General features: G+C 31.3%; 2 protein-coding genes across 3 annotated transcripts in view; both read right to left on the bottom strand.

Moving 5' to 3' along the window:
• Positions 1-16,588, bottom strand: part of LOC132752092 (complement C1q tumor necrosis factor-related protein 5-like) — a 30,361-nt gene extending 13,773 nt beyond the window's left edge. Inside the window, exons 1-3 of one of the 2 annotated variants that reach the window (XM_060742369.1) lie at positions 16,278-16,588; positions 15,049-15,135; positions 14,140-14,571 (exon numbers count right to left, since the gene is read on the bottom strand). In XM_060742369.1, coding sequence (XP_060598352.1) covers positions 14,156-14,571; positions 15,049-15,135; positions 16,278-16,464 — 690 coding nt within the window. In that variant the 5' untranslated portion in view covers positions 16,465-16,588 and the 3' untranslated portion in view covers positions 14,140-14,155. Of the gene's footprint in view, positions 1-14,139; positions 14,572-15,048; positions 15,136-16,277 lie in introns of those variants that run through there. The other variant, XM_060742368.1, reaches the window with a different exon arrangement.
• Positions 5,277-7,693, bottom strand: LOC132752091 (complement C1q tumor necrosis factor-related protein 5-like). Its single transcript, XM_060742367.1, has 3 exons — positions 7,537-7,693; positions 6,551-6,637; positions 5,277-6,207 (listed from the first exon to the last, which is right to left on the bottom strand). The coding sequence occupies exons 1-3, from the start codon at positions 7,691-7,693 to the stop codon at positions 5,792-5,794; spliced, it is 660 nt and encodes a 219-aa protein (XP_060598350.1). The 3' UTR covers positions 5,277-5,791.
• Positions 16,589-16,813: the final 225 nt, after the last annotated feature.

Raw genomic sequence — 16,813 nt, 5'->3', positions numbered from 1 at the left:
AAGTATGTACTAATTTTATGTCAGTTAAATGAACATTTTTGATATTTAATAGCAAATATCTCTTAAAAATATTAAAAATATGTAATTGCTTAATTTCTAGTATTGTACATAATAGAAACTTAATCAGAAATAATAACGTTAATAACTGTTAGCATGTAATCGCAAATTCTAAAGTAAGAGTCTAGGTTCGAACCCTAACTACTATCGTCTCCACAGTTGCAAGATTGCAGTATAATTGCATATAAAAGATAAAAAAAGGTAGGGCTTTTATCTCAAAATAAAAAGTGATGTATTATTTTTGTATAAAACAAATTAAAATAAATTGATTATTATTTAATAAGATTTGCACTATGAATGTTTTAAATCATCAAATTTCAATACAATCATGTATTATAAATCTAAATTTAAAGATACAGATAATGTGTTTTGATAAATCATTTACAATACCATCTTTAGCAGTCGCACACTTCCATCTACCATGCCTTTGCCAAAGTCTATCACTTGTGTTAATAATAACACAATAATGCGACTTAAACTATCTGCCCTATTTGCTGTTTGTTGTTGTTGCATGCCTTAGTCCACAATGAATTGTTGTTGTTGTTGTTGCTGCAGGTTGAAATGAGAAGAGGGCGTGGCGACTGGTCCCAATGCTCCATGACCACGAGATCCGATTCTAGATGTTGCGACCCCGTATTCGGTGGCACAACCTGATGAGAGGTGTCCAATTTCTCCACATTTATAGCATACTACCTCCCCCAACTGCACGAAGCGCCGCCCCATTGGTCCCCCCTCGAATAGGGGGTGCTATTTCCTCTATACCTGCGAAAAGAAGACTGTCCAATAGGGCTGAAAATATCAGAAAACACAGCTTTCTTACGTTTTTCAATCTTATTAATAGCTCTTTCCTCTGCTTTTCTAATACGCCTATCATTATCCGAATCAGATGCAAAGTCACACAACTCATACTCATTAACTGTACCCCACCCAGCTGAGGAACTATCAGCAATATGAATAATTTTATTTCTATGCTCTAATTTTTCTCTTGCTTCCTTCAAAACTTGCTTAGCTTTTGAAGCATCTCTTTTACTAACTGCTCTATCACAAATGTCTAACAGCTCTAAAATTCTACAGTTAAAATCAAATTGCTTTTTATTTCCAGCATTGGAGAAAGAAATTGAATTGTTAAGTCTGACCTTCTTTCTTGAAGTTTCAGCTGTCCACTCTACTTCTGCTTTCAAATCGTGTTTCAATCTAAAAACTTCTGTTCGAAAATTTCTTGCATTTCTCCAATAAGAGCCCTCTTTAAATCTGAACTGCTTTCTTCTGTCATTTTACGAATTGTATTCTGTCAAATACAGACCTCGAGTGACGCTTTTACACATATACTCCCTTATATACAGTACACGCACGTGAAAATCGTTCAAAATGATAAAGGAATGTGCAACAGAGTAAATCGAATTAACGTAAAATCATAAATATTTGCTATAGATATAACAGATGCCATAAACTGCGTATTGTTCGAAACGAAAATAATTTCATATAGTATTGTATGTCACCTAAGCATGAACTTCTCTGTATTTTGTATAATTAAGAAGGGGCAAAAGTCAATGTTTTCTGCTGACGTGATAATTTTTATAGCATAACGGCAATGTCTTCCATGTAATAATATTATTACGTACTCCTATTGATTTATTTTAGACCTTGGTGTTACAAAAGGGCACGTAAACATATAAAATTTCATTATTGTAAACGAGTTAAGTCATGCGATAAAATAATATCACGTCAGCTGTCATGACCATTTTAAATTAAACTGTCTAAGAAAATTAAATAACCCTCGCCACAAATTTGCTTTATCACAATTTGTTGAACTCGTTCAACTTTTTACCTCATATAGGCGTGTTTAAGTGCAAAAATGCCATATTAATGCCCCAAGCACTGTTTTCGTTTGTTCAAAAAAGTGATCACTATTTCGGCGCCGCCCTTTTAAAAAGGGTACACCAAAGGGTGCAAGAGGGGATGTGCCCCTTCTGTTTGGCGGTTGCAAGGGGGTAAGCAGCCCCCCTCATCGCCAAGAAAATTTTGGAGTTGTGAGTGGAAGAAACAACACAAAATATGAGGATATACATAGCATATAGATATACAACGAACAGTGTGTGGACTCATTAAACACAATAAATACATAAATGATTCTAAATGAGAGGTAACATGTTGAATGAATTTAGATATAACATATAAAGTCAACAGTAGTAGTTATATATACAAAAATCTATGCAGCATTGTTTGTCATATCTTATGTTTAACGAAAAATAGATGTAACGGTTTATTATTACAAGTTTACAAGTTTATTTCATACTAAGTTCATGAATAACATGACAATATGAGCTATAACATATTTACATAAAAACTATAGAGGCATATATAACACGCATATCTTGCATTTTCAAACGAGGGGAGACTTTTTGTATTCCATATATCATCAAATAAAAATGATGTTGCTAATATATAAGTATATGCATATTTTACGCACATAAAATCAGAGTATTTTATTCAAACTTTGTGATATGAATACAAGTTTTTACTGCACTTTTAAACGCATTTGTGAAAAAAATAAAGTAAGTTCAATTTTTGATTAGCTCCAAGCAAATACTGTTATCTTGCACATATATTCAATTGCATGCTTTTACACATACCTTGAAATGTATTTTTAAATACATAAATATCTGAGTATTCTTTTAACTTTAAATTATTTTCACTTCAAGTGTTCACAGTCAATACGTACGCAAAATTATTTTGACGTCGTAACGAATAAATGCAAAGTAACGACAAAATAAAATACTGGAAATAGGGTAAAGATTATTGGTGCTGTTCACAAACACAAAATAATGCTACGGTTATTATGATTCCAACATGATTGCCTTATATAAGAAAACAAGAAATAGTATACCGATTCTGCTAAAATTGGTGTTCTCCTTGATTAGTCCCAAAATGACGAAGGATCAAAGTGCTGTGAATATTTGTTTTAAATGGGAAAATAAATAGTAACGGTAAAGTTATTATATCGGTTAAACAATATTATAAGTCATATTTTTAAAGTTATACACCCGAAAGTTTAGCCGTCCCCTAAACATGACAGTACCTCTTTCTAATGCGTTCAAAGTGCTTTATGAATATTTTCTGGGAAAATGAAGTAGTAACGGGAACGTTATAGTATCGGTAAAAGTAACGATCTTGGGCTCGTAGATGTCATCCTATTATAACATTAAACGGCAGGCTAAACGTACATTAAGACAGATTTAATGAAAATAATATGTACTTTAACATAATGTGTCTATGCGTCAAAAGTATTTTTATAAAGATTTCATCGCTAAACTTGATTGTTAAATACCCATCACATATTAAACATAAGTAAACACTTATAATATAAAACGGCATTTAGATAATGTTTAAACAACCCTCTTCATTTGAAAGCGCGTGGTTTAGTCCTTTAGTATTGAGACAATTTAACATACAATCAGTAACTTTTTTACAATATGATTTTCTTTAATAGATACAAATTTAGATCAGTATTGTATTGTCTTGTATGTCACATTTAATTATTTTTGTGGCTTTGCAGTAGACATGTGGCATCCTATGCATAAGGTCCCATAAAAAGCATTAGTGTGTGTGGTTTTCTTGTGATTTACCACCGCCGCCACTAATTGTATCCAGTCATTAGTTGGATGCTGCAGGTGTTCCCATGCCTTTTAGCACTTGAACTGTCATCTCCCCATCTTTGTTTCCCTTCTTACCAAAACGCGCATTTGCTGTTCACGTGTTACACCATAAAATGAGAATAACTCGGAAATTATTGGATTCTGTATAAGAATGAAAATAAAACCTATAATTAACACAGAACAGTTGATATTGATTATTCTGAATAACAGGCATTATGTCGAAATCTTAGTCATCTGATTTAAATATGAATCTGGAAGTGTGCATATTGTAGAAAATTCACACACGAAACTACAAGTAAGTCGCTTTTGATATTCTAGATCAACTGATATTAAAGCTCATGTTAGCACCTGAATCTGTGGCAGTAGTTCAAGTTTCAATTATCTAGCTCTAGGGCGAATTTCAAATCTGAAACTGTGCATATAGACCGATTGTAATTGCTTTAGCTCTTTAAACTAAATGAAATTCACTGAGTCAAAATAAGGATCTATGTAAATGTTCAGTTCTGCATTTGAAACTGTGCTAAAATATGAAACCATAATTTAGCATACCAAAAGTAGGTCACTGGCTCGAAATATAGTTCAATATAATATGTCAATGTTCAGATTTGCATCTATAAATGTGCATACCTTTAAACTTGAAGTTTTAAAAATAATAGCTCACAGGATTTAATCAAATATTTACTATCTTGCACATATATACACATGCATTTTTGTATACATACCTTGTAATACTTTGAAAGAAGTTTTATGTACTGTAGTAATGTGTTTACGTTTAAGGAGCAGAACAGAATAGAAATCCAACACTATAAAGATATACTATGTTCATCTTGAGTAAAATAATTCTATTGCAGAAATCATACAAATTACACTTTGTATTCATGCAGTGTTTATTAACTATAATGTGTAGCGTTTAAAATAGAGAGGAATAAGAATCCCTAAAGAAAGCCCAACACGACAAAATTGAAAATGTTGCAGGCTCGGTTTGATTGAGCCTGTTCATGGACGGTACTGTCAAGTGCATACTACCGTCCACGCCCCCTAGCACCGGCTTAAGCAGAATTCAGCATTTAACATGAACTGGTCAAATTTAGAATTTTGAAACATCCGCAGATGTGTTCACGTTGACATATGTACTATGTGATAAAACTTGTTTTTTACAATTTCATAGAGATTTGAAATATCCAATTCGAGCACAATTGAGCATATATTAATATATCTTTAAATAGATTTGTCAAAATGTTACTACGATGATATTAAAAAATGTAACACATGTATCGTATATTATCTTAATGTCATTCATAACATAATCAGATTAAGAAAACAATATTGTTTGTAAGCGTTTGACAACAGAGAGTTATAACATAGTCTACCGCTTTAAAACAGTAAGTGGAATTTGTCGGCAAATATGTCATTGTGTGTATAAACTGATGTACTAAATTTGATTTTTTGTAAAAATATGTTCCTTTTTCCCTCACTTTAAATTAACAAATTAATACAAGTTTTACAATTGATCTAGACCTATGTGTACAAAAATAATTAAAAACAATAAGTTATGAAAACAATGTCAAGTTTATTTCGTATTTTATCAAAATGTTTTGGTATTGATGTTTTATGTTTATGATATGTAATTTTGATGTAAAACATCGTTTATATTTTTACCTCCTCGTCTTAGTTTCAACAGACGTAACCTTCATACTGATTTCACGAAGCTCATGTCTCATACTTCTTATGTCTAACCTAACAGCACTTACTTCATGATTACCTTCTGAAATGGCATCAAACATTTGCTAATTGTATTTTGCCATGGAATGCACAATACACTGCTTATCTGGGTGAGCAAAATGCCCAGGACTATGGAAAAAAACAGGATGTGGTAGGCCACTATGTGATGGTGACATATCATTTATAGGCCCCGGGTTAGATTTGACATCACCAGACATCATAATAACGCGTTGATGGTAACACAGATAGTATAAATCGTTACTTGAGGTAGCTTTCGATATATCAAAGGCACGGTTAATATCACTGCAAGAAGATGCAAATGAGTCATGAAGAGTTGCTCTAATGATATACTAATTTCAGTTATTGACAAGTTCTCCATTGAATGTGTTCATCCTAAATGAGTCTTGATGTAGCTGGCGGTTAGAACTTGACGATGTTGATTTGACCCAAACTTGTTCTCCTGATTTTACTCTCACTATTGAACCAAAATTATTGCAGCCATGAGATTCATCACCATAGTTAGCATCCGCTGCAATTACGTTACCTTCCAACACCAGGCCAATAAAAGCATATTTTTTATAATAAGCACATGTATGAACAGAAAACTGGTACAGTCCTCCAACAGGTGCTGTGAACAATCCCGTAGACGTGTCGTAACCTGTTCCCTCGTTAGTGAACGTCTTCTCGAATATGAGAATTTCATCCGTTGTATCGAGCTTCAAGTCTTTCAAATGATGTGCGTAGAAAGCGATCGGAGGTTGTTCGAGTTTTCCTGAGAATAGAAATAATATTTTTTTTCCATTTCATATCTTAAATATCTAACTCAAAGGGGCCTTTGCAAGCAACAAAACCTTATATTTATATTCGGCCAATATCTGTAGTGTTTTGATAATTAAAATAATTAAAAACTAGAATGTGTGAATGTAAACAAAATTATCCGGACGTCATATGAGAGTTAGAAATGTACATATGGAGCAACAGAGTTTGTTATATATTATTTACCACGGGATATACCAATAAAACACATGAGTCAAGTTAGTAACAATTTAATTTGCTATGATAAGTTGTAGATAAATAGACATCAAACATAATTGATGTTCAACAGGTAACAATACCTTGGAGTTGAATAAGTTTCTCTTTTTCAGCCTCTATGCCATTTGTCAGGTTTTCTCTTGTTTCCTCAAATGATGTTTTGAACGATTCTGTAATAAAGTATCACAATTCTATTAACTAATATCTAACCAAAGTTAAGGGAATTCTGTACGCAAGCATCCTTATCTATATTTGCTATATTTTCGTTTATCTGTAAAGCATGTATCGTTTATTATCTAAATGTCATTGATTACATGCTCTGGTGATTGTTTAAAGACAAGTAATGGAAATTTTAGGCATTTGAGTCTTTTTTTAGTACAAACTGGTACATTAAATTACATTTTTTTGCAACATGAATAGTTTTATACATTGAATTTAGTTTACAGATACACGTAATTAAATACTGCAGAAAAATATTGTTTTGTTTTTGCTTGTCTCACTTGGACTCAAATTAACAAATGAAAAAAAAAGTTATTAAGATATACAATGTATTTTTATCTATATAACCAAAAAATACTAAACTATACTTTATTAGATACAAGCACAAAGTATAAAATTTATTCGGTAAAACTGTTTCGGTTAACATGTTTTATACACCTCCTTAAAGGGTGCCATTTCGAAGCTAGTTCTTTAGTACATTGATTTAAGTACATTATTATGAGAAACAACAACACCAATTTTATTGTGCTATACAATTGGCTGGGTAAAATAACGTTTCATTTACACAATAATAAAACAATGTAATGAATTAAGTTCCCAGCCAAAATACCTTAAATACAATATGCGCAAGAGGGGGTATGTATAGAGAGCTGTAATTCAGTGTATATATCTCGAGAATATTACAAGAAATAAATCTCATAAGTTAGATTTTGAATTCATCATTTAATTCATTTACTGAGACACCACAAAAATGCAATAGTTTGTATAAAAAGTATTTTAAACTTAGCATTTAAAAGTTTAAATATGCTGTAAGAAATGTATATTTGATTTGATATATTTTTTATTTTACCTTCTCTCTTTTTGATTTCATCACCTCTCTTTAGCATGTCATCCGTTATGTTCCCTCTCATATCTGCAAACATGTCCGTAAAATCAGCAACTGTTTGTTTAATGTCGCCTAATGTACTGATGACATTATCCTCAGTTTTCTTAATTTCATTCACCATTGTTTCTACCTTAATTTCAGTCCTTATCATTTTCTCTAAAAGCTGTTCTTCATATGCAAATTTAGAACATACAGGCTCTCTAGCCTCAGAAAAATTATAACTATATATACCAACGACAATAACCAACACAAATAATAATGAAAATCTCATTTTGATGAGAACAGTTGCAACATAAAATCTGACAAGCTTTCAGAATTGAACACTTGAGAGAAACTGTTATATTTATCTTAAATATATATATATATATATATATATATGTATGAATCTGTATGAATATGAGGCCCGTATATGAATATTTTAGCACAAGTGCATGGAAATCAAAACCGACGAAATATTTATAGGTTTCACAGTGCATTTGAATTTTTATATCATAATAACTTTACTGATAATAAAATCTCATAACTCGAGTCATACATCACATATGCAATTAAAATAAACAACCATTATTAGATATTTATTATTAAAGCGGCTTTCATCTTTTTTTATGGGGTGTGAGAAAAACAGTTCTGTATTGTTTTAAACTAAGTTTTTCGTTCATTTCAAACTGTACAATACATTTTTGAAGAATTACTGCTAGCTTCTTTACAGTCTTTGTAACTAGCAAACCGTTAGAGCAAATGATAAATAACATAACTAAATTGCTACAATTTATTGAAAATGCTTCAAATAATCTATATTGATATCTTTTGAAGACAATTCATCCGTGTATGACATCATAAAACGAGACATTTTTGTCCTCTATAAAAACACCTCTGTATTTATATATAATATGCAGACTTAGTTTACTGTTTATAGCTTCTTATTGGCGTATGTTGTTATTTTGCTTGTTTTCAGGCACTCAGTGTTTTTGTTTATTTGATCATGGCCATTTATACAATCATTTATTTACACCTTTATCCTTTTTTACTAAAAATATAACTGGTTTATTGTTTGTATAAAAGTTTAAACGGATCCCAAGGGATGATTACAAGTGACAAATCGTTATACTAACTTTAAAAACCATTTTGCAAATTGCAAACCCTTCCGCCCGGACCTTTTTAATGAAAGCCTGTATGTCTGAAATGGTAAATGATATCTAACCTAATTGTTATTTGATTAGTTCGTCATGATTATTGGGCCTAGACCTTCAAGCTTTGTCTTTATCTTAAACGCTTTGTTAAGAAATTTGCTATGCTTGAATGATAATTCTGTTTGGCTTAAGTTTCAATTATTTAATCATTGTACAAAATTCAAGCGTAAATTGTTCAAAGACCTGTAACCAGTTCACAGAATTCCGTGCGTTAATTTCACATTGTGATGTGCGAATGGGTAACAACGTAATTATTTTTAACAGATTAAAGATTTGTACATTCTGTACAATAATAGAAAGGTCAAACGTATATATGCCGCCGACAAATTTGCATTACAATATAAGTCAAATCCTTTTTTTCTATTTCTTAACACATGTAAGCTGTTTTCTTTTGCATATACATTGGCTAATTACTTAAAGACACATTATGCTTTTGAAACGAATAAATGTTTACCCCTTTAGAAACGACACACATGAATTTGATGGGGTTCGAATAATGATTTTAGAAATTGTTAGATGCTTGTGACCAAGAAGGAATGAGAGCTGAATGAGAACTTAGTTGTCACAAAAGTAGCAAAATGTACATTAAGTAGTATTTCGACTTCAAAACAAAATACTAAATCACTATATATGTTCAAATTGCCATAAAGCAACAGAAGTGCAGCGTTTCTATGAGCTGATTCCTCTATCTCGGGATACTTAAAATATTCCATGATATAGAATTTCCCTCAGGCTACCTGCCAATGATTTTATTATGTATCGGTGATGTTTCGGAAAGAGATATCAATTTTGAGTGCATAGTTGTAGAATAATGCACAGTTCGAGTTAAATGCACAGGAATATAATTACAAAGGCCAACAGGCGAGTGTTTAATTAAACAAATTTGAACGATCAACCATGTATATGTTAGTGTTCATCCGTGCTGTTCTACAGAAATTAGCAACTTAAATAGATAGAAAGGTAAGAGAAATTATAAAAAAATATGAAACTATATTAGGCCGCTATTCCATTTGTACGTGATCCGTGACCCGCGTCAGTGATCCGTGTCCGGGCATGTCCGTGGGTATTATTCCATAGGTACGTTATTTTCTATATATTTTTATGGAAGTATAGGGAACAGAGGATAATTATTTGTAGAATATGATATAATTTCATTCTAATACCAAACACAGTTGTAACATCAAAGAATACACAGTAAGGTAAAAAAACATTGAATACCAGTTAGGTTTCCAAAAAAAAATCTCTTTAGCAACCAAAGACCAAATGTTGCTTTTTTTAATCTGTCATTGCTGCATCATAAACTTATAGGTTCTCCCACACTATTTTGGTGAGTTCTTTTGCATTTTCTTTCGAAATCGATAAAGTATTTAATTTCTTGTAGGGATGAGACATATCAGTGACTGTCCGCGTCCGTCAAAAATCGCTCATCCTGCGAAACGTCGCGGATGCCGTCGCGGAAGCGGATGGTAAACGGACAAAAGGAATAGATTCAACGTATTCTTTGATTAGCGAATCGGTAGCGGACGCGGATGACGGACGCGGACCACTGATCACGTATTAATGGAATAACGGCCTAAAGCGATGAAGTAATTTACGTGGTGTCATTTGGTTGTTGACGTCATATATGACGTCATAAGACGGTAAGCATTTATTTTCGATCCTGTGCATATATTGTGTAATAATACACTTATCTTATCTGCTTGAATTTATTGAAGCAAGTTAGAATAGAATTTCTTTAAACTTGACATATTGTTAGAATATGATTACAGAATCATTTTAAACGGAACAAATGGGTCACCGTTCTCATTCTCGAGTTATCTGCCCTTGAATTGGACTTTTTCGTTAAATTCAAGGGCAGATAATTTACAATGAAGGGAAACAATGCGATTTTTTGTTTTTATTTTCGTGACGCTTACCTTCGTTTTAGTTGATATGCAAATTTTCAAGAACGAATTTAGAGTGGGTAGTTTTTTTTCCACTTCTTCTTTTAACATGTGCATTTTGGATTAAAAAATGGCGGATTTTTTAAGAATTTAACATGTTTAAAGTACCTTTATTTTATTGTAAAAAAATAACGGAAACAATATAAGGAATTGTATGTAATTATGTATTATCCTCAACAATAAAAAGAAAAATATAATCCAGAAGTAAAAACAAGATTTCATTTAAGTATGTATAAGTTATCTGCCCTTGAAATGACCTCAAATAAGTAGAACATTCTGATTCAGGGGCAGATAACTCAAAAAAATTTTTTTCGCTTGAAATGTTTCTGTTATTATATTCTAACAACATGCCAAGTTTAAAGAAATTCTATTGAACAGTTTTCATTTTGCCTATATGTCTATATGAAAACTCCCGAAAACGTCCTTATGAGAAGTATTTGATTTTCGATCAACGTTTACACTATGGACGGCACGTGATAGAATTACTTACTTCTACTCAGAGAAATAGTCAAGTGAAATCAAAACTGTTGCAAAATTGAGAACTTATCGACCCTTTCAATCAAACAATGAATATGAAAAATACATAAATCTGAATGTTACAAAATATGAACGTTTATTGTTTAGCCAGTTTAGAAGCGGTATATTGGTACTTAGAATATAAAATTGATCGGTATTTAGGAAAAATGGTTGACAAGAGGATAGATTTTGCCCCTCAAACAACGAAAAAGACGAAAAACATTTCCTCTTATAGTGCGCCATATAGAACATATGAGCCGCGTCATGACAAAACCAGCATAATCCGCGCAGTCTGATCAGGATCCATGCTGTTCGCTATCAGTTTCTGTACTTGTTATAGGGTTTGTAAGCGAGCAGCATGGATCCTGATCAGACTGGTCGCAAACGCATTATGTTGGTTTTGTCGTGACGCGGCTCATACATATTTTGGAGCATAGTTCTATCACAAGACTTTGTTAACCTCGAGACGATTGCAAATTAAAACATTTAATTTGTGAATTTCCTAGAATATTGCTCAATTTGTTGTAATTGCGTATCTCCACAGACGTTCTTTTATGTTCAGCATTTGAACCAAATACTATTCACTTATGAAAGACAAACTAAATGTTATACGATATGATAAGACTGTAATGTAATTTAGATTTATTCATGTCTTGACTGTAAATTGCCATATGCACTATTTACAATTACTGTGAGAGTTTAGATACTGTTATCATATTTACTCAAGCATATCAAAATACGTGTATTCCTTTGTAATATTAGACAGAAATAATACTCATCCTTCATTCAATTTAAATTAAATTATAAGCTAAGTGTAGTATTACACATGAAAGTTGTGAAATAATTAGCGGAATCATTTTACATGAACAACTAGAATCTTAAAAATGAAGACCCTATTCTTTCTTTCTTTTTTCTATTTCGCTTCTTAAAGATGTTGATATTAATGATTCGGGGACAGTTTTATTCAAATGCGATAATATAACCACAGGAAATAATGCGAAACATACTCCTTAAACTATAATCAAGAATCAAGAATCATAAATCTAATTTACTAATCCCTCTTCTTAAGTTTGTCAGTGATATACAAATTGACGCAAATGGCATTTAAAAACAATCCATAATATGTATGTAATGACGATATTATTATATGATTTTGGTGGCGAATAGGCCCATTGGACGGGGTGTTATGTTTTTTTTTTGTTCTTGTAGATATGTATTGTAACAGATATGCACATGTCACTAAAATAAAATATTTACTTACTTATCGACTTATAAACACAAATTTGTAGCGAATACGAAAATTATTTTATCATTAATGTATTAATACGAAATGATATAGAGGATATTGAGAGAGTGTACGTTCAATACCAATTTTTAAACTTTGAGCGAGCCTCTGTTGAGGATAGTATCATTAATTTAAAGCGTTCAAAAGATTTGTAAATGCAGCTTTACGACTATAATATTCTATTTATAACACACAGAAAAAAGAAAATTCCTTCATTGATATTCTTGAGGATATTCTTGAGGTATAAAGCTTATATATAGCCTTTCTTTACGATATGTCTGTATAAAGTACAGTGAAATAATAATATGTTAACTAAGCCTTCTAACGTATTCCATTAATCATGCAGAAATGAAGTCAATTATTGTATTTATCATACAATATTAAAGGGAAGTATATTTTGTAAATGCTAAAACATGTGTTATGTAAAGTTACTCAAGTTATTCCCCTTCATTTGTAGCAATTACATTTTTCATCAAAACCTCGGATTTCTTTTTGTGGATTGTATTGATAGGCATTTCCGAATTTCTTAAATATGAAAAATGTATTGTAGCTAAATTACATTACGTTAGGTAAAGATAGACAAATTCTTTAGCGTTATACGATATGTATTTGAATGCTTTCTAGTAATTTCCTGTCTCATTAAACATTCGCACATTTCATAAACCAAAATATTTTAGTTATATATCATGATATGTTCATGTCTGTAGTATCCATATAATATATGATGATGTAGGTATATGTATCGTGTTGCATAGCCACTCTGTATCAGCCTCTTAAATACCAAGTAGTGTACAATAGTCGCTCGTAGTGAATAAACGTACACTTTGTTGCTTTCTGTATTCTCGGTCCCCAGGGACATGTAACCGATATAACAATGTCATGTGTCATTTATGTATTATGTGATGTGTTTGTCTATGTATATGTAATATGGTGATGAGTTTGTTATTCCTAAACCAAGTAATAAAATTTATGTTTTGTTCTATCATGCTCTGTATAACGCAAACGAACTCACGTCAAAATTTATGAACAGCCGTGAAAAACCATTTTCATTGAGTTGCAAAAGCGCCCAGGGTATGTGATAAATATTTTAACACGAACAAAAGAATATGATTTTCCATACTATACTTTCAAAAAAAGTACATGGTCTTCATTACTTCATTATAATTTTGTTTTGCTGTACAATTTCCTTTAATGATTTTATGAAGACTAATTTGTCATTGCAACAACATTCAGACACACATACATCGCATTGTTTCCTCCCAAAGTTAATTACAACATGGAATATCAAATATTCAGTTATAATATACAATAAGAAACATTTGCTTGTGAACAGTGTTTCAAAGTAAGGATTAAGTTAAAAATATTGATACACTTGGGTATCCATCATATAATAGCGCATGATATTCATCAGATAGTATTGTAAAAAATAATAGTATTGCAAAAAACATACAAATGAACCAATGTTTACATGCCATATTTATTTGAAAATATGCGACAATTTAGTTGTTTATGTTTACTGTTAAACATAGCAAAAGACTTTTTATTAACTGTTAATCAAATTATACGTCGCAAGCGATTATCATTGTATGAATATTTGTAAAAATATCAGATATATAATGCCATTAACCAAAGTTGAATGATTTATTCCGTCAGTTATTGATAAGTATTCCACTAAATCTGTTCATCCTATGTTCGTCTTGTACTAGCTGGCGGCTGGAACTTGACGATGTCGATTTGACCCAAACTTTTTCTCCTGATCTTACTCTGACTATTGCTCCAAAACTACTACACGTGTAATAATCCTCATCATAGCTTGAATCTGATGCAATAACGTTATCTTCCAACACCAGACCAATAAAGGCATATTTCTTATATAAAGTACATGTATGCACAGAAAACTGGTACAGTCCTCCAACGGGTGCTGTAAAAATTCCAGTAGAAGTGTCGTAGCCTGTTCCCTCGTTAATCACACTTTTCGTAAATATAATAATCTCATCTGCAGTATTAAGAAGCAAATCTACAACGTGATGTGCATGGAAAGCGATCGCAGGTCTTTCAAGTTTTTCTGAGTACAGAAAAAAATAAGTAAGTACATGTGTTTTACAATTGTTTCGTTATGATTTAATATTTGTTTGTATATCTGATAATTAAAAATGGTTAAACATAAAAAATAGTCAGACTTCCTGATTTTAATTTGGAATTCAATTTGTGATACAAATGTATAAGCGTTTGGGATATCTGTGTAAAACATGATATTTAAGAGCGATAATAGAAACATGTCTTTAAAATTAATAACGATGATGACATGTATTCAAAATCAGTATATATATACATGTAAATAAATAAGTTTAGGATCAGTGTATAGTTACAACAACAGGCTAGTTGAACAAGTTCTTAATATTTCAAACTGATTATTAATGTATTATTATAGCAGGTAAATGCACTTTAAAACAACCAATTGAATATGAGATAATCAAATAAAATCTTATGAAACACAGTTTTGGAAAATTATCATCACGTGTAAGAGAAATGGGAAAAATACCTTGAAGTTGAGTAAGTTCTTCTCTTTTAGTTTCCATGTCACTCGTGAGGTTGGTTCTTGTCTCATCAAATAAGTTCTTGAAGGATCCTGTAAAAATAATATCAAAGTACAATTACTAACGGTAATCAAAGTTCAATAAGTATTATATGTGTTATTTTCTGTACATATGAACTGTATGCAGAAAGTGTTGCTGATAATACGAAACTTGATTCGAAATATATTTTTACATACTTTTAGATACATAAATAAGTGTTACTTCTGAAGCAAAACAACCTGCATTCTAATATATATTATAATTATCTATAATCAAATTTCAATTGATTTTTTTTTCGAATTTCTATTGGCTGAAGTGTTAGCCATTTCCTGACGTAATTCAATATAAGATTAATGTATTAAAAAGTCAGGGAATATGTTCACTAATAAGAAAACCAATGTGATGAGTTAGCGTTTTTTCTTCATGGAAACATGATTTGTTAGGTATAGTAATCTTAACATAAATATTTACTGCAATTCTTGTTTTGTATAGAACAGAATTATGCAGAAATATCTCAAATCTAGAAATATAGCAGTGTTCTTTGATGCAACAACTAGAAAGAGCTAGAGATAATCACACGGCAGAATGGGGCAGAAGGGTAACAATTAACTAAAGTATTTTTAGGAATTTTAATTAATATTCATACTCGAGTTGCAAATTATTTAGCACGAGTCTGTTCATTATCAATCATTTTTATGAAAATTTACATGTGAAAATTTACCATTTTCACTGTTGTTATTTTTAAACACGCTTTTCCTTTTCACTTCCCTTTATTTATTTATTATTTAGTTTCGTTGATAAAATATTTTCACGATGCGTTTTAAAACGAGACTGATTGAGCAAACTGAAAATAGATTATCATTATGTGGCAATAAAAGTAATGCCATATTCTACCGTAAACAAACATAGAAAATTTAAGTAATATGTCAGAATTTAATCGGTGTATGAAATGGCTTATTTCGTTAAAGCTTATGATTCTTTAGGTTATAAATGTTCCATGCATTTGTCGTATTACCGATTTTATCATTTCAGTTTTCATAAAGCTATGGGAACTATGAAGTTATATTGCTTCAGATTAAACAACAATCAGATATAATAATGCTAAAGATATAAGTCATCTTTCGCATTACATCAGTAATATTTCAGTATACATGAATCATTTTCTAACCATGTAGATCTGATGGTTATATTTTACCTTCTCTCCTTTTTATCTCGTCACTTTTCAGTAACATTTCGTCCGTTATGTTACCCTTCATATCTGCAAACATGTCCGTAAAATCAGCAACTGTTTGTTTAATGTCGCCTAATGTACTGATAACCTTCTCCTCAGTTTTCTTAATTTTATTCACCATTGTTTCTACCTTAATTTCAGTTCTTATCATTTTCTCTAAAAGCTGTTCTTAATATGCAAATTTAGAACAAACAGGTTCTTTAGCCTCCAAGACATGAGAGCTATACATACCAAAGATAGTTAAAAACGCAACTAACGGTATGAAAGTCATTTCAAATAAGTTACTACGAAATGTTTTAAAACACACTCTGAATCTCAAAACGTTAGTAAAACTGTTGTGTTTTATAAAAGGGAAATCTGCCGACTTATTTGTAAAGAGGCCCATACGATAACATTTGATTAAGGTTCTCTAGTACTTAGGATCAGGGAACGTTTAACAAACTTCAAAACAATAGCTTGATATGTTTGTGTCGGCAACATAGAAAAATTTCGTTCTGTAG

This window comes from Ruditapes philippinarum, unplaced genomic scaffold (genome assembly GCF_026571515.1).
Source record: "Ruditapes philippinarum isolate M1 unplaced genomic scaffold, ASM2657151v2 ctg5256_1_1_1_1, whole genome shotgun sequence".
In the NCBI taxonomy this organism is placed as follows: Eukaryota; Metazoa; Mollusca; class Bivalvia; order Venerida; family Veneridae; genus Ruditapes; species Ruditapes philippinarum.
This window is presented reverse-complemented; position numbering and strand designations above follow the sequence as displayed.